General features: G+C 43.5%; 1 protein-coding gene across 2 annotated transcripts in view; it reads left to right on the top strand.

The window, feature by feature from the left end:
* SASH1 (SAM and SH3 domain containing 1) overlaps positions 1-22,172 on the top strand; it is a 310,621-nt gene that overhangs the window by 187,399 nt on the left and 101,050 nt on the right. For both annotated transcript variants that reach the window (XM_010587065.2, XM_003404407.4), the window contains exons 3-4: positions 3,218-3,268; positions 3,396-3,445. In XM_010587065.2, the coding sequence (XP_010585367.2) occupies positions 3,218-3,268; positions 3,396-3,445 (101 nt within the window). The remainder of the gene's footprint in view (positions 1-3,217; positions 3,269-3,395; positions 3,446-22,172) is intronic.

Consider the following 22,172-nt stretch of genomic DNA (forward strand, 5'->3'; position numbering starts at 1 on the left):
CCTGTAGATAATTGGATGCATCAGTAATAGACACGTGGCATTTTGCTTTCTGGCTGAATGTTGCTAAGCCTGCAACCCTCTCTGTCTCTTGCCACCTCCTCCTTCCTGTACCCAACATGGAGGAGGAGAACTTGGCTTTGGGCTGAGCTGGTGGGCGCCTGATGTTCTTCCCCCCCATTTTTGGAAGAGGACAGGGGTTTATTCCTTCTGCTTTTCCATCTGTAAAGCTCATTTGGCTTCAAACGCTGGCAGTATCAAGGGAGGGAGAGATGTGGATTTCCACAATAAAGTGGAAACAAAGTTGGAGTGGGGATAAGGCATGATATTGGTTTTCCAGTTTCTTATTCTGCCCTGGGTGGGTTTTTGACTCTGTTGTATGTATCACCAATGGGTTGTGGCCTTTAAAGTGAATGTATTCATTTAGGTGAGTGTCTTTCTTATATTTGACCAATGGCCTTTCAAGTGTAACTGTAGTTGTCATGTGTTATATAAGCAGGTGAAAACACATGTGTACAAATATTTTTTGTTTGCTTTAGTTTTGGCAAACCACTGACTCCATCTTGAAATATTTGTTCTTTTCTTGCTTCTATGTTAGGCATAATAAACATTTAGGGAAATATTGTTTCCAGAAATTGTTCAAGTTGACAAGAAATGGATTTGAAGTTTTTCCCCCCAGTAATTTTTTGTCATCTGATTCATTTTTGAAAAACAAACTATACGGTACTATAGTTTCATTTCTTTCATTCAAAATATGAAGGAGAAGTTTCTTTCTTTTTTTTTTTATTGTGCTTTAGATGAAGGTTTACAGAACAAACTGGTTTCTCATCGGACAGTTAGTACACACATTGTTCTATAACGTTGGTTAACAACCCCACAACATGACAACACTCCCTTTTCAATCCTGGGCTTCCTATTGTCAGCTTTTGTGTTGTCTCATGAAAGGAGATGGTTTTAGTATAAAAAACCTTCTTAGTTAGTCATAAAATGCATACATGTTTTTATTAAAACTCTAACACCACTACAAAATATTTTAATACATGGCATAATGTAATTCAAGAGATTAAGTTTTAATATTTCTTAGGTAAATATTTAGTTGAACTTTTGGGATATAATTTGTATTTTTTTTTTCCCCACCAAATTTAGTTTTTCAAACTTTATTATGTTTTTTAAAAAATTTAAAAGTAATATATGCTTGAAAAATACCTTGGTGTCTAAGAATCCTTTTGCATGTTTTCTCATGCATTCGTAAACATACACGTATATAGTTGAAAAACATATAGGGTATTTAGAGAATGTATTTTTAAGCTGATCTTGACCTTTCATCTTTAAAAGAATAAGAGAAGTAATACACAACTATATGATTATAAAAAAATACCAAGAGAACAGAAGCATAGATTGCTGCTGTAAAAATTAAGTGTATATCCTTTCAGACTTTCCCCTGTGCATAGACACGTACATACACATACAAAAATACATGCACATGCATGCAAACATGTTGAGACATATTTATATTTTAGTTTAGTTTTGACTGTTACGCTTCATTAAGTTGGGAAAGTTTTCTTAAGAGTTTATATGTTAATGATATTTGTCATCCTTAACTAAAGTATCCATCTATGGCTTAATGAAGAACAGTTTAATACATAGATTAAATTCCATTCATCCACTTTTTTTTATTTTTTAAAAATTTGTAAAAATTCTAGTTATTACAATATATTGTAGTATCCTAACATTCCAAGTTATGATATGACAATATATAATTATAGGTTATTGGGTTTGGCCACAAGTGTTATGCGACCCTTTCAGGTAATTGTGGATCGTCATATCCAACATGGACACAAGGAGTTATTAGAACTCTCTGTTTACTGTGAAGACAATGAGCGTATCCTTCTCAAACACTGTGACGATGATGTATTTACCCTGGGAGAGAGCAGCCGGTACTTTCCTAGTGAATTTCTGGTTGCATTCAGTTGTGGAATGCCTTTCTCTATGTTCCGCTGTAACATTTAGGTGGAATATCTAAATTTGATGACTGTGATTTTTTTCTCTCTCCAGTGGCCAGAGACAGTCTTCAAGTGTTAAGAGTCAGAATCCTGACAATTGAGGCATTTTCTCAAGAATAAAATCTCAAAATGTTTTAGGCTATGCAATTATTATCTCTCTCTTGTTTCAAACTTATTATTGTAGAAAATCTCAAATATACAAAGATAAATCAGTATAATAAACTCCCAAATACCACCACCCTGCTTCAACAAATACCAGCTCATGGCCAACTTCATTTCAACTCTACCTCCCCCATGCCTTGCCTACATGAAGAAAATTGTGAAATCACATCATGAAATATCACAATATTTAATGGGATATTTTTTCATAACAAGGCCTTGGGACTAGGGGTGAGTGAGTTGCCAGTCTATTGTATACTTACTTTGATATTTCACTGCTACTCTTATACTTCAACAACACTTTTAAAAATATCAATCAAGTTTTGTAACTATGTTAATGATGAAATGTACACCCTTAATATGGCAAACGGTAATTTTTTAGATTTGTAAAATAAGATCAAGTTAGTTTTCCAATTTCCTAAAGTCACTTGAAACTTTTAGCCCTACCTTACTCTTAGAACTTGAAAATCAGGTTGGAACTATATTGTTGCTAAAAAATAAACAACACGGATGGATCACAGTAAATTCAGTGTCTTGGTGATATTCTGGAGCCCTGATGTTGCAGTGGTTAAAGCGCTCGGCTGCTAACCAAAAGGTCAGGGGTTCGAACCCATCAGCTGCTCCGTGGAGAAAGATGTGGCAGTCTGCTCCTGTAAAGATTTACAGCCTTGGAAACCCTATGGGACAGTTTTATTCTGTCCTATAGGGTTGCTGTGAGTCAGAATTGACTCGATGGCAGTGGGTTTGGAGTGACACTCTTAAATCCATCCAGAGAATTATTTCCCCATTAACTCTAGTTCGATTGTGCTTTTTTCTTGTGCAGTAAAGTCAGCAGTGTCAAGCAGTGAAGTTTGGGTAACAATTCAATTTTAAGAGACCAGAGCTCTCATTTTAAAAATACTGTAGTTTTTACAGAAGAATCTGTTCATCTCCACCATCTCCTCCCACTATAGCCCAGTGTTTCCCAAATCCTCCCGTCTCTTCTTACACATCTATTTGTCTTTCTGGCCTGTGCCACGTTTGGACATCTCATTAAACCAGCATCTGTTCTGTTTTAGGAGAAACCCGATGCCAGCCCCACGTCACTTCAGCTGCGGTCCCAGATTGAAGTAAGCATCATCTATTTTTGCTTCTGCCTTTTTCCTTTTTAAAAAAAAAAAAAAAAGTGATATTCTGTACAAGTCAGATGAAGCCTGTTGCTCGGCCTGCACTGACGCTAAGATTCCTCTCTTATAGGAGTCACTTGGCTTCTGTAGCGCCGTGTCAACGCCAGAAGTGGAAAGAAAGTAAGTATCCCTCCCCCTGCCCAACATCAGAATTTCCAAGGTGTCCTTTGAATCCACACTGATGGAAATCAAATAGGTGATTGTGTGTGTGTGCCCTGTTCAGTTTGATGTCATTATCTTACATGCTGTGTGTACTAGATGGTGTAGAGTGCGTGTATTAGATGGTGAAAAGTGTGTTTTGTAATTCAATTGGCGATGCCTAAGGATTCTGGGAAGAGTAAGTTGATTGCACACTGCTTTTGTGAGTGAACCTTGAACAGAAATCTGGGGTAAGCATGGAGAAAAGGGAAACGGCAGTAAGTCAACCAAATGGACTTTCTTCTTTTATATTAATTTTTTTGATAGAGGATAAAAGTTGTAAAGAAGCAAGGCACAGAAATAAAATGCATGCCAGCGTAAAACAACAATTATAAACGCTTCCCCACCGCACCTCACTTTGGTAGGTGACCTTAAACAAGAATGAATGTGTGTGACAGAAGACAGCAAACACTTGCTAACCTTTCCTGGTAGAAGTAATGTTTTTTCTTCCTGTCCTAACTTGGACTCTGTAATTTCTACTCTCATGGAAGGTAATTCTATGTTACATCTCCTCTATTTCCAGTATTTCTTCTAGGCAACTTAAAAAAAAAAAAAAAACAGTGTTGTTGTTTATCCCCCATAACCTTTTTGTTTTCTAATTTATTCCATCATAATTAACCCTAAAATGTTCTATTTGTGATCTTTGGAGGTAAAAAAATTTTAAGAAAGTCCAAATCTCTAAACAGACACTTCCTTTGGCACAGAGCCACTTATGCAGTTTCATGCCAAGAGAAGCATAGAAGTGGTTTTAGGAATAAAGTATTCCTGGAATGAGAAGCACACATTGGGAGAGCGTGTGTCTGCTTTACAGCCCAGCTCTGCCTAATCCGTCCACGTGTGTGTGCTGCTGGCACAGAGGCAGCTTCAAGGAGGGAAGCCTACTGCACCAGGAAGCTGTACTTCTAAACTTAAGAGGCTCTGTAGGATTGGCTGAGGATGGAGGAATATCGAAGGTGATAAGCCAAAGAGAGCCAAGGACATTGTCCAGTCAAGGTTAGGAAAAATGTGCGAATACCATGAGCTTCCCTTTGTTTTAGTTGCGTTGTATCACTCCAGGAACGTGGGAATGTGGAGACTGAAATGGACAAAAGGTTTGAGTTGACATTGATTTCTGAAACTGGAGGTAGTGTGGTGGGACTCCCTGGGTAGGACAAATGGGCAACTCCCTCAGCTGCTAACTGAAGGGTTGAAGGTTCAAGTCTACCCAGAGATGCCTCAGAAGAAAAGCCTGGCAATCTATTTCAAAAAAATCCATCATTGAAAACCCTGTGGAACACACTTCTACTTTCTGACATTCATAGAGTCACAATGAATCTGAATCAACTCGACAGTAACTGGTTTTATAGTGGTGTTGAACGGGGTGTGAGCAGAAGCATTGAGTGAATGGGCTATAGGTTCTCCTAACCTAGTTTACTGCTTGTTTATATGTCCTGATTCTGACTAGAACTCAGTGTCTCTGAATCCTTCAAGAAACAAGAAAGTTTGCCCTTCCTCCTCAGAGGAAGTGACTCACCAAATTTGTACTAACCTTAGTTGGTTACCCTCAATTGTGGGAAATCATTCTTTCCGTGTTTATATCCTCCACTTGGTAAAATGTGGCATGACGCTTGTGGTCAAGAGAGCGACTGACAGCCTCCTCTGAGGCTTCTCTGAGGCTAACAAAAAATTTAAAGTACACGCGCGTGCACACATACACACACACTTACAACCTCCAGCCTTCCATCTGTAATACTGCCATTTCACTGTTGCTCTTTTAAATAATTAAACTTATATATTTCCAAACAATTTGAAAGTTTTAATCGATTTTGTTCTTTATTTCACTATTAATGACATTTGAAAATTGTGGTACTCTTTAAAACACTTTGTTTTGAAGCAATTTTAAACTTACAGAAAAATTACAACAGTGGTGCAAAACCAAGAAAAAGAAAAACAAAACAAAACTCACTACTGTTGAGTCAATTGGGACTTATAGTGACCCCATAGGACAGAGTATAACTTCCCCATAGGATTTCCAAGGCTGTAATCTTTACAGAAAAAGAAACCCTGGTGGCGTAGTGGTTAAGAGCTAGAGTTGCTAACCAAAAGGTTGGCAGTTCGAATCCACCGGGCACTCCTTGGAATCTCTGTGGGACAGTTCTACTCTGTCCTATAGAATCGTTATGAGTTGGAATCAACTCAATGGCAACAGATTGGTTGTTTGGTTAATCTTCATGGAAGCAGACTGTCGCAATGAACTCTTTTATAACCTTCACTTAGACCCGCCAGCTGTTGACATTTGCATGTTCTTTCTTTTTCCTACACACATAATATAAAATACTGTTAATTATTGTTATCGCTGAACCATCTGAGAGTAAGTTGCAAACATCATGACCTTCCCCCTTAAATACTTGAGCATATATGTCCTAAGAACAAGGATATTGTCTTATAGAACTCCATTACTATCAAGTGGATTCTGACTCATAGTGACCCTATAGGGCAGACTAGAACTGCCCCCATAGGGTTTCCAAGGCTGTAATCTTTACGGAAACAGATGCCACATCTTTCTTCTGCTGGTGGGTTCGAACTGCTGACCTTTTGGTTAGCAGCCACACCCTTTAACCCCTGCACCAGTGGGGGTCCGTCTTATAGAACCACAGCGTATTATCAAATACAGGAAGTTTAACAATAGTTTTTTTCTAACGTACAGTTCATATTCAAGTTTCTCTAACTGTCCCAGTCATATGTCTTTAGCACTTTTTTATTCAGTCACTCTTCACATTTATGTGCCATGTCTCTTTTCATCACATTTAATCTGAAAGGGTTTTTTAAGCCTTTCTTTCTCTTGCATTCTTTTGACTTTTTTTAGTTTAGTTGTTTGGTGAAGTGTTCCTTGATTTGGACCTGATTGGTTCTTTGGTAGATTCAGATCGTGTATTTTTCATGTTCTGTTCCCTTCAGTACATCACATCAGGAGGCGCATGACGTCAGCTTATCCCATTACTGGAGATATTTTGTTTGACCACTTGGTTAAGGTGTTGCCTGCCAGGTTTCTTCTGAGAGCTGACAATTTTCACTTTGTATTTAATAAATAATCTGTGGGAAGATAACTTGAGACTGTGTGAATATCCTGTCCCTCATCAAACTTTTACCTAATAGGCATAAAAAAAAAAAAAAAAAAAAAAACGAAACCCAGTGGCGTCAAGTCGATTCCGACTCATAGCAACCCTATAGGACAGAGTAGAACTGCCCCACGGAGTTTCCAAGGAGCGCCTGGTGGATTCGAACAGCCGACCCTTTGGTTAGGAGCTGTAGCACTTAACCACTATGCCACTAGGGTTTCCCTAATGGGCATAGCGTTCTTTAATTATTCTTGCCTAAATCAGTTATTACTGTGATGGTTACAGAAGGATGATACAGTCTTAAATCAAGATATTGATAATAATTTTGATTAAATCTTCCAAAAGTTTGTGGATTGATTACACTCTGAGTAGGTTTGGTACAGTGTTTATGTTGAACAGTTTGTGTTCTCTGCATTTGAAAATGCCAATACTTACAAAGCAAAATTCTGCTATTCTTCAGATCAAAATGTTTGCTGGTAGCTTTGCAGTTGGATATTAAAGCCCTGGAGGGTGATCTCGAAGACCAGTTGCTTGTGTCTGGTTGGTGTCTGCCAACCAAATTGTGGTTCTGTGTCAATAGTGCTGTTTTATGGGTAGAAATTTTCTTCTGTTTTTTATTCAAAAGGCAAGAGAACTCAGTAAACAAAATTGGACAAAGTCTATAGCAGCCGCCCTTAGAAGCAGAGGTGTGGATGGCACAGAAAACAGGGGGAGTTGAGACCCACAGGTTTCACCCCAGTTGTCTCAAGGCCTCAGTACAAGTCATTCCCTCCCTTCTCTCCTAATTAAAGCCTATGCTAAGGAAGATACCTGCATTATGATGCAAGTGCTTGACTTCTTTAATTAAAAAAAAAAAAAAGCTTACCTCTCCCAATGGTATTTAGCATTTAAAAGGTTTAAAGTCTTAAGTTACAGAAATGTAGCCCTGACCAGAAGAGGTAGAGAAGGTTTGTTTCTGTTGTGGGGAAGTGAGAATTCTCACATAACTGACATCACACCACCTGGATACTCTGCCAGATGGGCTGCTGGAGCTTTATTTGGCCTCTCAATGAGCTTGGTCTGCATAGTAGATAGGTAGGTAGATAGATGGGTGGATGGTTAGGTAGGATCTGATTTTTTTTTGTTTCTTTTTTTTTTAACTTTAAAACAGCCTGTTTTGAAAAAATTCTGAGAGTAAGCTGTAGACATCATGACCTTCACCCCTAAATACTTGAGCATGTATGTCCTAAGGACAAGGACATTGTCTTACAGAGCCCCCATTGCAGTTGAGTCTATTCTGACTCATAGTGACCCTATAGGACAGAGTAAAACTGCCCCATAGGGTTTCCAAGGCCATAATCTTTACAGGAGCAGCTGCCACATCTTTCTCTTGCTGACCTTTCAGTTAGCAGCCAAGCAGTGAACCACTGCACCAGCAGGAGTCCTCCTTACAGAACCACAGTATGTTACCAAATACAGGTATTCCTCCTTAGAATTCCCATTCATCCTTATTTTCTTAGAATCCACCTGGTCCCTCCAAACAATTTTTTTGAAAATGTACCAAAGGAGGCCTAGTGAGCTTTCACTTGAGCCTCTTCTATTTATATCTATTTGTTGCTTATTGATGAGGCTCCCTGCTTTATCACACCATTCTTGGATTTGTGTTGACTGGCTGAAAAATTCAAAGTTAGTTAAATTTCTCATTAACCATCAGCTAGTCTCAAGAATATCTAGAGATAAGACTGTTTTGCTGGGAAATATCTTAATAACTGTATCTACTAGGAATGGGAGTACCTGGGTGGTACAAATGGTTAGCGCACTCTGCTGCTAACTGAAAGGTTGGAGGTTTGAGTCCACCTAGAGGCACCTTGAAAGAAAAGCATAGTGATCTAAAACGCAAAAAAACCTGTTGCCATTGAGTCAAGTCCAACTCATAGCCACTCTATTGGGCAGAGTAGAACTGCCCCATAGGGTTTCTAAGGCTGTAATCTTTACGGAAGCAGACTGCTACACCTTTCTCCCATGGAGTGGCTGGTGAGTTCGAGCCTTTTGGTTAGCAGCCGAGCACTTAACCACTGTGATCACAAGTGGTGACCTACTTTTGAAAAATCAGCCATTGGAAACCCCATGGAGCACAATTCTGCTTTGACATACATGGGGTCTCCATGTGTCAGAATCTGTTCTACAGCAACTGATCGGTTGGTTGGTTATTAGGAATAAGTTCAGCCACAAAGAGCAGAAAATCCGACAAATAGTGGCATAAACAAATAAGAGGTTTATTGGTGCATCCCTGTTGCAGGGATAGGTCCAGGACCAGCACCATGGCTCAAGTAGGCCTGCAGTGACCCAGACTCTGCTTTGTCATCCTTAGCTTGCAGCTTTTGTCCTCATGGCCCCGAAGTGGCTACTGTATTTTTCAGGTGGGAAGGGGAAGCAGATGAAAGGGAAAAAGGCAGTAGGGCAAAAAGCCCAAGGCACATCCTTTTAGAAAGCTTTCCTAGTCACCCTATCCAACACAATCCATGTTATCCCATTTTTTCTTCATCCAGCAACTGTTTATTGAGCACTTACCTTGTGTGCAGGGTATCCATCTAAGTGCTAGAATATAGTGAAAGACCAGACATCAGCTGTGTATAGATTACACTCGAAAGTAGGAAGACTTAATAGGGGGAAAAATCATATATTTCAAATGGTACTATGGGCAAAAATACACTAAAGAAAGGGGAACCAGAATTGAGTCACTTGGTCATCATAGTTACAAATGAGTTTGGAGAAATGCGTATTTTTAGCAGAGCACATTAGTTCAGCTACCCTGAACAAAATGGGACTCTTAAAGGAGGAGGGAGAATGGATGTCGGGTAGGAAACTAGCTGTATTTTCCATAATAAGTTAATCTTTTATTTGTAAATGTATACGTGTAAAACAGGGTAATCTGAAAATTAGCAGGATGTTCAACAAATAAGCCCTTTGTCAGGATTTATTTAGAGTCTTTACTTTTGAGGAAGCTAATTGTGTGTAAGGCCATCTGTTTATTTCTGGGTATGGCATAGTGGTTAAGTGCTACGGCTGCTAACCAGAAGGTCAATAGTTCAAATCCACCAACTTGGAAACTCTATGGGGCAGTTCTCCTCTGTCCTGTAGGATTCCCATGAGTCAGAATTGACTCGACGATAACAGGTTTTGATATATAGATAGTGACTCAGTCTTAAAAGAAATACACCCAGAATACTCTTTAGAATGGAAGCTGATAAGACTTTGGCTCATTCACTTTGGATATGTCATTAGGAAAGACCAGTCTCTAGGAAAGGACGTCATGGTTGGTAGATTAGAGGTCAGCAAAAATGAGGCAAAACCTCAATGCATGGACACGATAGCTAGAACAATGGATTCAACCATACCAACAATCGTGAACATGGCACAGGAGGGGGCAACATTTTATTCTGTTATAGATATGGTTGCCATGAGTTGGAACCAACTCAACAGCACCTAACAACAACAGAAATATAGTTTTTATGGGGTTTTTTCATGTGAACCGACAATTGGAAAAGGAAAAGCAGATCATTATAGTAATATTTATTGAGTACTTATTACATGCCAGGAACTGATCTCAGCATTTTACACTTATTTAATACTCACAATGACTTTATGAAATTTGGTATAGTATTATTCCCATTTATGAATGCAGAAACTGAGGCACGGAGTGGTTAATACATTGCCCAGGGTTACACTGCTAATAAGTGGGAAAGCCCAGATTTGATCCCAGTTGGAGAGCCCATGCTCTAATTCCAAAGGATTATGCCAACCAATACTACAATTCTACTGCCTATAAAAAGCATTGAATAAATAAACCAACCAAACCAAATCCACTGCTGTCGAGTCAATTCCGACTCATAGCGACCCTACTGGACAGAGTAGAACTGCCCCATAGTTTCTAAGGGGCGCCTGGCTGATTCGAACTGCCGCCTTTTTGGTTAGCAGCTATAGCACTTAACCACTACGCCACCAGGGCTCCCATTGAATAAACAGCCGCCGTTAAAACCCATAATCCGGTGGTTCTCTTGGGAATGTAAGCAAGTTTTACCCTCATCCAACTGTAAACCAGGTCTCAGTTATTTATCTGTAGAAGCAGGAAAGCCCGTAATAAATCTGCAAACCTCACTGTACCCAACATTTATAACCTCTTTTGTACGAAGTCTTTCACCAGAGTTGAAAAGTCACTGATTTAGTTTCACTTTCTTTCATTGCGTTTGACTATACTCGAACTAGTTTATAGTGAAAAAGTCCAAAAATATATGCCGCGATGGAAGAGAAAAGTAAATCAAAGGAAGGAAAGTCGATAGAGCAGTGTTCTGTGCTTGAACCTAGTGGAGAGAACATGGTTCATAAATGTTTTATGCCCCTCTTCGCCCCATTGGGGCATAGCTTCGCTCTCACATTTGTTTCACCTGACAAGCTGATGACTCTTTTGACTATGCCACCTTTCCTTTTCTCTCCTGCAGACATCTCTGTCTTCACGCTCTCTTTCCCTTTTGACTGCAGGGAAAAACCTCTCCACGTGCCCCTTTGTCCCGTTTCTGTATCTGCCTGCCTTGTTCGGGTCCTGTTGTTCCTCTCTGCTCATGGTCTGCCCTCTGTCTACCTGTCTGCCTCACCATATGCCACCTACTCTCCATGCAGATGAACTGAACCAAGCCTGTTACTGTTGAGTCGATTCCAATTCATACATAGCAACCCTACAGGACAGAGTAGAACTGCCCCATAGGGTTTCCAAAGAGAAGCTGGTGGATTTGAACTGCTGCCCTTTTGGTTAGCAGCCGAGCTCTTAACAACTGCGCCACCAGGGCTCCTGCAATTTCTCATGCTGACCATGTTCTCCCACAGCAAGCTGAGCGTCTGAAATGGCTGGTGCTTCTGTTGGGGTGCCCTGCCGTCCACTCTCATGGTCTGACCTAACCTCCATCCCTGGGCAAGAGCCATTCAACCTTAAAAACTCAGCTCTCATTTTGGCTCCTCCCACAAGCCTTCTCTCATCCATGGAGTTGAGATGAAGTGTCCTGCTACTGGCTCTACAACTCCTGGGGGCCTCTGTTACTGCCCCAGTGGAATACACTTGTGTGCCGGAAGCACATGCATGAGTGTGTAAGGGAGCGTGAGTGTGTGTGAGAGCGTATGTAAGAGTGAGTATATATGACCATGAGAGAGTGGGTGGGAGAGAGTGTGTGTGAGAGAGTGTGTGAGGAAATGTTAGTGTGTAGTCCCCCCTGTCTGAGCTCCTTGAGCCCTGTGTCTTTTATTTCTCTATCTCAGCACCTGGTATAGGGCCAGGTGCATAGTTCCTTTTCCCCCATTGCTGTCGAGTCAATTCCAACTCATAGGACCCTATTAGGACAGAGTAGAACTGCCCCATAGGGTTTCCAAGGAGCACCTGGTGAATTCAAATTGATGGCCTTTTGGTTAGCCCCTGAGCTCTTAACCACTGTGCCACCAGGGTTTCCAGTTTTGTTTCAGTAATGTTGAATAAATGAATGAGTCATTGTGTACAAACATGCTTAGTTCTCTACCCTATAAAAATTTTGCCGTCCTCTCAAAGTGTAATTCCTTCTAACTGAACCTGTCCCTTGAAACCTGAAGTCTCTCTTCATGTCCTGTGAAAAATGTTCTTTTAGAGGTCAATGAGCATAATAACCCAACCAGAGCCTCTGCCACTCACAGCTCACCTGTCGCACTTGGTACTGCAGACTTTTCCTCTGTCTTCTCCCTTGGTGTCTGTGGCACTGCCGCTGCCAGTTTCTCCTCCTCTCTTTATGTCCACTCTTTGCAGTTCCCTTTTTTCTGCCCACCCCTTTCTGTGGGTGTTCCCTGGAGCTGTTTATCCAGCCTGCAGGCTCTTCCTAGGCACTTATCTGTCCCATGGCTTTGAATTGTTGTCTCTAGGCACTCACCCACATTGACATGTCTGTTGTTGTCAGTTGCAGTCAGTCATAGGGACCTTACGTATAACAGAACCAAATGCTGCCCGGTCCTGTGCCATCTTCGTGATGGCTGGTATGTTTGAGTCCACTGTTGCAGCTATTGTGCCAGTCCATCTCACTGAGGGTTTCCTTGGTTTTCACTGACCCTCTACCAAATAGGATGTTCTTTTCTAGTTGATTGGTTTTTCCTGATGACGTGTCCAAAGTCTCACTATCCTTGATTCTAAGGAACATCCTGGTTGTGTTTCTCCTAAGACTGATTTGTGCATCCTTTTGGCATGTTCTTCACCGACACCACAGTTCAGGCACATCCTTCTTCAGTTCGAATGCATCCATTCCTCTTCTGTCTTCCTTTTTCACTATCTGTTGTAGCCTCTTGCTGGATGCCTGATGGCACTATTCCCCATTACTCCGAGCTGCACATTCTCAGAACAGAATTCATCATCCCCTCTTTATCTTCCTTTCTCCTATCCCTGACAATCCGCCTTTTGTCCATCCTTCCATATTTCTAGCCTAAGGACCACTTTTTTGCCCTTCACCCAGTCTTTGCACCTTGGAGGCATCACAAGCTGCTGTTTTTAATCCTCAACCCCAAACCATCAATTGTCATGTTCCTTCTACTTTCATAACGTTCCCCATTGTGCCTCTCTTTTTCTCCCTCAAGGGGAGACCCCTAATGCTCTTCTCATGAACTAGTGAAGAGTGTTCAAGAAATACTACCTGGTTATTCTTTCCAAAATACAAGTAGGCAACATCACAATGAGGCGATGCTCAAACACCCTTAGTGACATCTATAAACTGGGACCTCTACATGCCTCTTTCTTGGGTTGTCAAAGTCGCCAAGAGACAGCCCAACCCACCTTTCTTACCAGATCTCCCACACCTCTCAGTCACATAACCCAAGCTCTGGCCCAACTGGATCTTCTTATTTCCCAGATGCCTCCTGGGCTGTCTGGAGTTCCTGCCTTTTTTCGTATTTCTACCTCACCGCTCCATCTTAGGTTGTTGAAAACATTTCCCTCCCATAAGTTCCATTGTAAGGACTGGGACTGCTTCTCCTTGAATGCTTTCTTAATCCCTTCACTGGCTGTGTTCTCTCCTTGCTTTTGGACCCCAGTAGCATTTTGCATTAATCTGATCTCTGTCTCTTTAAAAGCATTTTATTGAAGAACAACACGCATATAAAAAAGTACATATATCTTGAATGTACAGTCAAACAATTTTCACAAACTGAACACATTCCTGTAACCTGCACTCACGATTTCATGTCTCCTAATATACTGTAACATGTATCATCAATATCATGGCCATTTTCATCATCAACATCATCATCAGTCTCATATCATCACTTCTTGGGTTATTTCTGTGTTGGACACTGTACTGATCCCTTTTACTGCATCTTATCACTTAGTTTTTCATGAACCCTTTGAGGTATATACTATTCTTGAAAGTGATTAGGTTGCCTAAGATCCCAGAGCTAGGAAGTGCTAGAGACAAAAATCCAAATTCAGTCCATATTCATGATAGCCTTGGGGTTAGGAGGCCCTGCCTGGAAATAGACTCTCTGGGCTCAAATCCAGGCTCTCTTCTTGGGCAAATTCCTTAACCTTCTGTCTATAGTTTCTGCAGCTATGAAATGAAGATGATCATTATAGCACTTACTCCTTTAGTGAGCTATCTGGCACATAGTAGGTGCTCCTTAATCTTTGTTATCACTTTCTATCCTGTGTGGCCCCAAGTTCATGCCCTTGGCCATAGCTCAAGACCTTTTGTATGCTTTTCTAATCCCACCTGAGCCAGCATGATGATGGAGCAATCTGTCTTTCTCTTTGGGATTTTTTGCAAGTGCTCGTTAAATATCTGCATCCAGTTCATTGAATGTCCCTGAAATAGGGTTAAAAATGGATTGTTCCCAGGACTAGAGCTACAGAAGACCTTCCTTGGTCTCACCTGCCACTCAGCATGTGGCAGTTCTCCCCAAACTGGTAGCGGTGTAATAAGAAGTGCTTTCTGTTCACGAATGTTAACATTAAAAAAGACACCTGTTACAGTTTTTAAAAGCATTCAGTGGACAGAACAGTAGCTGCCACAAATCCCCAGATCTGTTTCTAAGAGCTACCCCCCCCCCCCCAGTTCCATACTGCAGTTTTGTTCAGGTCATCCCAGAGTTTCCTCCTCTGTAAAACAGAAACGATAGACTACGCGTAATATCTCCAGATACAGGTATAATATTAACAAATGTGTGCACAATAGAATAATTATTTAAACAACCTTCCAAACTTTTTAAACCTGACATTTTGTAATTCTTTGTTAAGAAAATGTAAATGTAAAGAAAAAAGTAAATTTTTGAAAGAAAATGTATTTGTTTATAACAGAATAAGACTAAAACGTTGAGTCCAACTCTTGGTAACTTGGTGCCCAACTTCTTTGAAATTATTCTCCATTTTGAACATTGTTTCCTAACTTAGAACTACTTCCCTTTTACTCACCAAGCATGGTCCCAGAGGCTGGGATTGAGGGGAGGGGGTCGGGTCCCCTCCCGTTGTGGAAGCACCCTGAGGACAGGGTCTGCAGTCTGTGGTCATTGCTGACCACCCTTTCTACGCTCATGTCTAGGAGTGAACAGTAGAAATCCACATGGTGTGTGGTTGTAAGTCATCCTTTGGAGGTCGACCAGATGTAGGGAGAACAGCTGATGAAGTTGTGAGTTTGCCGGGAAATCCAGGTCAAGCCTTATTCCCTGTAGCCGAGACGGATGCATCCTGTTTCCACATCCTGTTTGTGGCCAGACTGTGGTGTGGAGAAGGAACACCAGTTTTTTCCCATGGGGAAGGTGAATGTGTACACAGGGCCTGGAGCCTGAATCTGTGTATTAGAGTGAGGCAGCCCTGTGAAGGCAGGTCCTTCAGAGCAGTTAGCAAATTGATTCTGTCCTGTCGACGTGGGTGTGTCCACTCTTTGCCCGCCCTTCTCCCAGGAAAGGGTGGTGGTGCCCGTGGCCTGTTACCACAAGTTGGCCACTGTTGTTTGGACCTTTGAGCTCACCAGGGCTAGAAGTCAAGGCAGAACAGCAAACTTAGGTTTCAGAGAATAAATTGAGTTGGAAACAACCAGGAATTAGAATGTTGTTGTTGTGGTTTATTGCCGTCAAGTTGACCCCAACTCACGGCAACCTCATGCACAATGGAATGAAAACCTACCGGGTCCTGTGCCATCCCCATGATCCGTTGTGGATTGGATCATTGTGATCCATAGGGTTTTCACTGGCTGCTTTTCAGAAATAGATCACCAGACCTTTGTTTCTAGTTCCTATTAGTTTGGAAGCTCTGCTAAGGTATTGGTATATATATTATATATCCTTTTGTCTTTATGTGACATACATCTACAGAGGCTGTGGGACACGAGGGCAAGGTTCTTGGCTGGGAAATGGGAACTCTGGGTGCACTCCCCGTCTCTGGCTTACCATTGGTGTCACTTTACCCATCAGGGCTTCAGCTCCCTCCTTACACGGGGGGAAGACTGGGCTGGGTGGTCTCCAAGGCTCCTTCTAGCTCTGGCTGCCTTTCATTTTCTGACCCAGTCTGAAACATGCCCTGGACCAATCAGTTTTGCTTGGACTTTCTGCATATGCTGTCTTGCTTGTAGCCGGTGTAGACTTGGTGTTGGATAGAACCTGAGCCAGAATTTATGCTCTGCTCGTTGTGGGATTAGGAGCAATTTATTTAAATTCTCAAAGCTTCAGGTGGAATCCATGGGTGGCCCAAACAGTAATTCCCTTGGCCGTTCGCCAGAAGACTGGGGGTTCAAGTCCGCCCCAGAAGACAGGACTGATGATCTGTTTCCGAAAAATCAGCCACTGAAAACCCAATGAAGCACAGTTGTACTCTGACACACATGGGGTCACCGTGAGTTGGGGATAGGCTTGACAACAATTTTTTGTTTGTTATTTTAAGCCTCAGGTTTTGAATCAATATAATGTGCCCAATAAAAGCACTTTCATAGGGTTATTGTGTGAAATAGCTAGCACAGTGCCTGGCATCTAATATGTGCCCCATTTCTCTTGTTTTCCCCCCGACCACCTCCTGTAAGCCCTTGGCAGGGGCAGGATGTCTGTGGTTTCCATCCTTGGTCAATAGATGATGCCATACACACAGCTCCTGCAGGGCCATAGCCATCCCCAAGTGAGCTTTAGTTGCCTTTTTGATGCCCCCCAAAAGGGGAGGCTTGGAAACCTCGGTGGGGTAGTGTTTGAGAGCTACAGCTGCTAACCAAAAGGTCAACAGTTTGAATCCATGCGGTGCTCCTTGGAAACCCTATGGGGCAGTTCTACTGTGTCCTATAAGGTCACTATTAGTCGGAATTGACTCGACGGCAACGGGTTTGGTTTTTTTGGTTTAAAAGGGTAAGTTAGGAAACAGCAACCATTTCAGCAGAGCCCGTGTGGTGACAATGTGCTGAAGTATGTGTCTCTGCAGGCATATCTGCACCCACACGTGTGTCTCCATCACACAACATATTTGAGGGGCTCAACATTCCAGAGTGCAGGACTTGGGTAGGAGCAGCTGTGCCAGAATCTTCTGCCTCAGCTGTTCCCAACTTAACACTCTGTTGGCTTTAACTGTGTCTGGGGAGGGAGCCTCCAGCTGACCCAGCCACGGCTGAAGTCCACACGCCTGGGTTGGATCGTCCCTAGGCTGGCCAAGTACACTAGTGCTGCCATTGCCGGAGACGGGAGCCACTGCCAGGAGGCCCTGAGTGTGTGGAGGAGGCTCCTGCTCGTTCTTGCTCCTCCATGAGAAGAGAACATGGGCCGGGGTGGGCGTGGAAGGGTATAAGTCGACGCATTCTTATTCTGGCAGGACTAGGGAAGAATGCTGCCTCAGTGTGTTGAGTGGCATCTGCATATTTTATTAATCCTCCTAAGATATCTGTAACGCAGGTGGTTTTTTACAGTAAGTAAACCAGGGCTGAGAAAGGTTAAATGATTTACCAAGATTACGAACTTTGCGCAAGGCAGAGCTGGAATTCAAATCCAGATCTGTTTATCCACAAGGGCCAGGCTCGTCATCATACACCCCACTGCAAGTACAATACAGAGACTGGTGTACTTAACAAATGAGCTAGGCAGCTGTTGTAGTTGTTGTGTGCCATCAAGTTGATTCCAGAAAAAACCCCCAAATCAAACCCATTGCCCCCAAGTTGATTCCAACTCACAGCAACCCTATATGACAGAGTGGAACTGCCTGATAGGGTTGTCGGGCTGAAATCTTTATGGGAGCAGATCACCAGGTTTTTCTCCCATGGAGCTGCTGAGTGGGTTTGAACTGCCGACATTTTGGTTAACAGCTGAGTGCTTAACCATTGTACCACCAGTGCTCCCACCTAGACAGCTAATAAAGTTTAATAAACTTTTATCTAATTTCTGCTATAGGCCAAATATTCTAGGCCTGGGAAAGTGAACAAGATAGGAAGGGGAACTGACCTCTAGCAACTTTTGTTGTTGTTGTTGGCTGCTGTTGAGTTGGACCAGACTCATAACACCCTCATGCACAATGGAATGAATCGCTGCACAGCCCTGAGCCATCTGTATGATTGGCCATAGATAGGATTGTGGGGACCCATAGCATTTTTATTGGCAGATTTTCGGAAGTAGATCACCAGGCTCTTCTTCCTATTCTTAGTCTAGAAGCGCCACTGAAACCTGTTCAGCATCGCAGCAACATGCAGGCCTCCACTGACAGATGGGTGGTGGCTGCACATGAAGTGCTTTGGTCAGGAATCGAACCCGGGACTCCTCCTGGAAGGCAAGAATTCTACCACTGAACCACCAATGCCTGCCTTCTAGCATCTTACAATCTGAAGAAGACATAGGGAAACAAAGATTATAATGTGAAACCATTAGGACAGATGAACTGCAAAAGGACCAGTCTCCCCCCTGGGGAGTAGGGGTGGTGGGGAGGACCACGTCAGCTCTCTCTTACTCAGGGTTCTATTGGAGAAGCAGAATGTGAAGATGTCATAAGGGCTTTATGATAGGGTTTTGACCTCTTGCAGTGTGAGAGCTTACACAGCCCAGGTGAGGCTATTCTTTCGATGTCTGTTGACACAGCCAGAAGTCAACGGGGTGGGCAGTGGGGGCATAGAAGACTGTGTGAAGTGGGGAAGCAAAGATAGCCTGGGACCTACAAGGACAGCCTGGAATCTACAAGGACAAGCTAGAACCTACAGGGACAGTCTGGGACCTGCAGGGACAGCCCGGAACCTACAGGGACAGCGTGGAATCTATAAGGACAGCCCAGAAGCTACAGGACAGTCTGAAACCCACAAAGATGGCCTAGAACTTACAAGGTCATGTCAGTCTCACCACCTCCAAGCCTCTAACTTCAGTGATGCTGGGAACCTACAGGGGAAGCTGGCATCCTCCCCCAGAGCTAAACACGCCCAGGCCCAGGAGTGAGAGAAGCTGAAGGAGGAGACCCCACAGGAACATGAGCCCTGTGAGTCCAGCTGCTGCCCCATGCCACTCAGTAACTCAGCGGATAAGTGAGGACACGCATGAGCTACAGCAGTGCCTTGTGCCCTGCACCAGCCTTGAAGCAGAGAAAGCAGACGGCTACTGCTTTACTTCTGGCCTTTGCATCTTACGTGAAATGTCTCTTGTGGCCCCAGAACAATTCAGGAAGGAGCATTCTGGGAAATGTAATCCCAGCTGAGTTAAATTAACAGATTAGAAATGCACCACAGGTGCCCAGAGGGGGCTTTCTTAGGCAGAAGTGGAGAGGGAGGGAACTGCAGGCAAAAGGAAGGATGTGCAGAGGTGAGAGAGTGCGGCATCTTTGGGGAATGGTTCAGTGTAACTGGAGCCAAGGGCTAGCTCATGGAAGGCCTTAGAGCCAGCTCAGTAGTGGGATTTATTCCAGGGGCAGCGATGGGTTATTAGTTGTTGTTAGTTGCCTTCAAGTCATTTCCAACTCATGGCAACTGCATGTGTGCGGAGTAGAACCGCTCCGAGGATTTTCAAGGCTGTGACCTTTCAGAGGCAGATTGCCAGGCCTGTCTTCCAAGGTGCCTCTGGACTGGTTTGAACCATCAGCCATTTGGCTACTAGTTATGCACTTTACCTTTTGTGCCACCCAGGGCCTTGTTAGTGATGCGTTTAGTATGTGAGAAGGCTCATTGAGGAGGTGAGACTGGATGGGGTGGACCAGGAGGCCAGAAGACCAGTGGTAGAGGGGAGAGACCTTTGAGAATCATGGCCTTTTTTTTACTTTGTTTCCGCCTTGTAAATTTTTTTCAACCTCTGGCTAATTCATTCATCCAATCCTTAAAGAGTGTCTCCTGCGTGCTAGGCACTGGGGTACATGGTGATCAAGACCAAACCCAGCCCCCAGCTTCTTGTCTCAAAGTTTAGTCCAAATAAAACCTTACAGTCAGGATAACACTTGAAGAATATTGGCTGCTTGTTTTTTCTTCTCGCTAGCTGCTATTGAGTCGGCCCGGCTCATGGCGTGTATGACGGAATCAGACCGTTGTGGTCCACAGGGTTTACACTGGCTGGTTTTTGGAAGTAGATCACCAGGCCTTTCTTCCTAGTCTGTCATAGTCTGGAAGCTCTGCTGAAACTTGTTCAGCATCATAGCAACACTAAAACTTTCACTGACTAATGGGTGGTGGCTATGTGTGAGGTGCATTGACCAGTAATCCAGTGGGGTTTCCTGCATGGAAGGTGAGAATTCTACCACTAAACCACAACTGCCCTCCGTTTTATCTTTATCTTATTGCTCTATATTCTTTTCGGAAAGTCTCACTTCTAATATTGCTTATTTTATTTTTGGAGGTTTTGGAATGGAAGGGTAAAAGGGAATGGAGAAGGAAAGAGGGAAGAGAAAAGGAAGGATGGAGGGTGTGTTTCCGAGTCTCTGTTGCTTGGTAGAGGGTCAGCAAAAGAGAGGAAGACCCTCAACTAGATGGATTGACACAGTGGCTACAATGGGCTCAAGCATAACAACGATTGTAAGGATGGCCCAGGACTGGGCAGTGTTTCCTTCTGTTGTACCAGGGTCTGTATGAGTCAGAACCTATTTGACGGCACTTAACAGCTGTCCGGTCAGTGGCTCCAAGCATATCTAAGCAGCATCAGAATCACCTGGAAGCTTGTCAGAAAGACCGATTCCCAGCCCCGCCCTGTCCTAATGAATTGGATTCTCCAGGTGTGGGGCCCAGTAGATTCTCAGGAGATGCCCATGGAGCCAGCTTGGTCTTATGAACCACCACCCAAACCAGTTTCTTGTCAGTTGAATTTAATTCTTGGCTTCCACTCCACATCTCAAGCATGAGGGGAACTGGAGGCCACGCAGCTGATGGTGGAAAAGGTCATTTTATGGACACAGTGACCCTGGCAATGCTTCCTGGTGTCCGACTTCTCTCCAGCGGGTGCTGGTGAGCTCATTTCGGATAAAGCCGCAGAATCAGAAGGGAAAAGGAAGTGAAGCAACCAGAGGGCAAAGTGAGCCCAGCCAGCGGAATTCCAGAATACAGGGGCACGTCATCACTGCTTCGTGGGTGCAAATACGGAGGGGTGGGGCACGGATGTGACAAAGAAGATGTGCGGGAATTGGAAAATGAGTTCTGAGAACAGGGAAGCTCAGGGTCCCCCATTTTCACAGTATTTGTAACATAAACATTTTACATCAGCTGTGCCTGAAGGAATTAAGAAAACAGTGGCTATGACAGTCTCGCCATTGAAAAGGCACAGAGTTGGGGCAGCCCCATTGTTCATGCTGCCTGCCAGGAAAGTAGGGTAGGCAGGTGGCTCCCTGAGTAATGTCACCCTTGCGGGGGGAGGTGACGGTGCCTCCTAGCGTGTGACCAGGGGGTGAGGGCGGGCCCTTCCTGCCGGTACCCAGGGCCAGGTCCTCCATGCACACAGGCCTGTAACTGTGGCCTTCAAGGGCAGCTCCACCCCAACTCCACTGCTGCCCCTCCCAGCAGCTGAAACAGAAAGGCTGGTAGCTACCCACCCCCCATCCCAGGCAGGGGTCCTCTCTGTCCAGACTGCACAAGCAGCCAGTGTGGCCACCGAGGCTTGGGTGATGGTGAATGAGAGCCGCTGTTTGTTTCCACTGAGAAAGTTCTGACCTGCTTACTGAGCCATCGCTATGGAAACAGAGTGAGGAGATAATTGAATAGAGCCTCTTTCCTCCCATCTCTCTGCTCCTCTTCTCCACCCTCAGCCTAAAGCTGGTCAGGCCCAGCCTGGCTTCCCTGTAGGTTCCTGCACAGTTGATAAGAATACTAAAGGTGCCAGTGTCCACTGGGAGAATTTATCCCATATTCGCCGTGTACCAGTTAAAGTGGCCGTCCGTGTTCACACCAGTTATTTAGCTGGAGCCTGCATCGTGCATACTGATAACCAAATGGCCTTTGGAGGAGCGTGCAGACGCTTCCCTATCGATTCAGGCAGCCTTAATCCCAAGGACTTTTCCTTGCATAAAAGCCTTTGGACCACGTATTTATTACAGATGTGTAGTAATTTTTAAAGGGGATATGAAAGGAAGGGATGATTTTGCTTCAAGTGTGGAATAAGTAAATTAAAAAAAA

Source organism: Loxodonta africana, chromosome 1 (assembly GCF_030014295.1).
Source record: "Loxodonta africana isolate mLoxAfr1 chromosome 1, mLoxAfr1.hap2, whole genome shotgun sequence".
Lineage (NCBI taxonomy): Eukaryota > Metazoa > Chordata > Mammalia > Proboscidea > Elephantidae > Loxodonta > Loxodonta africana.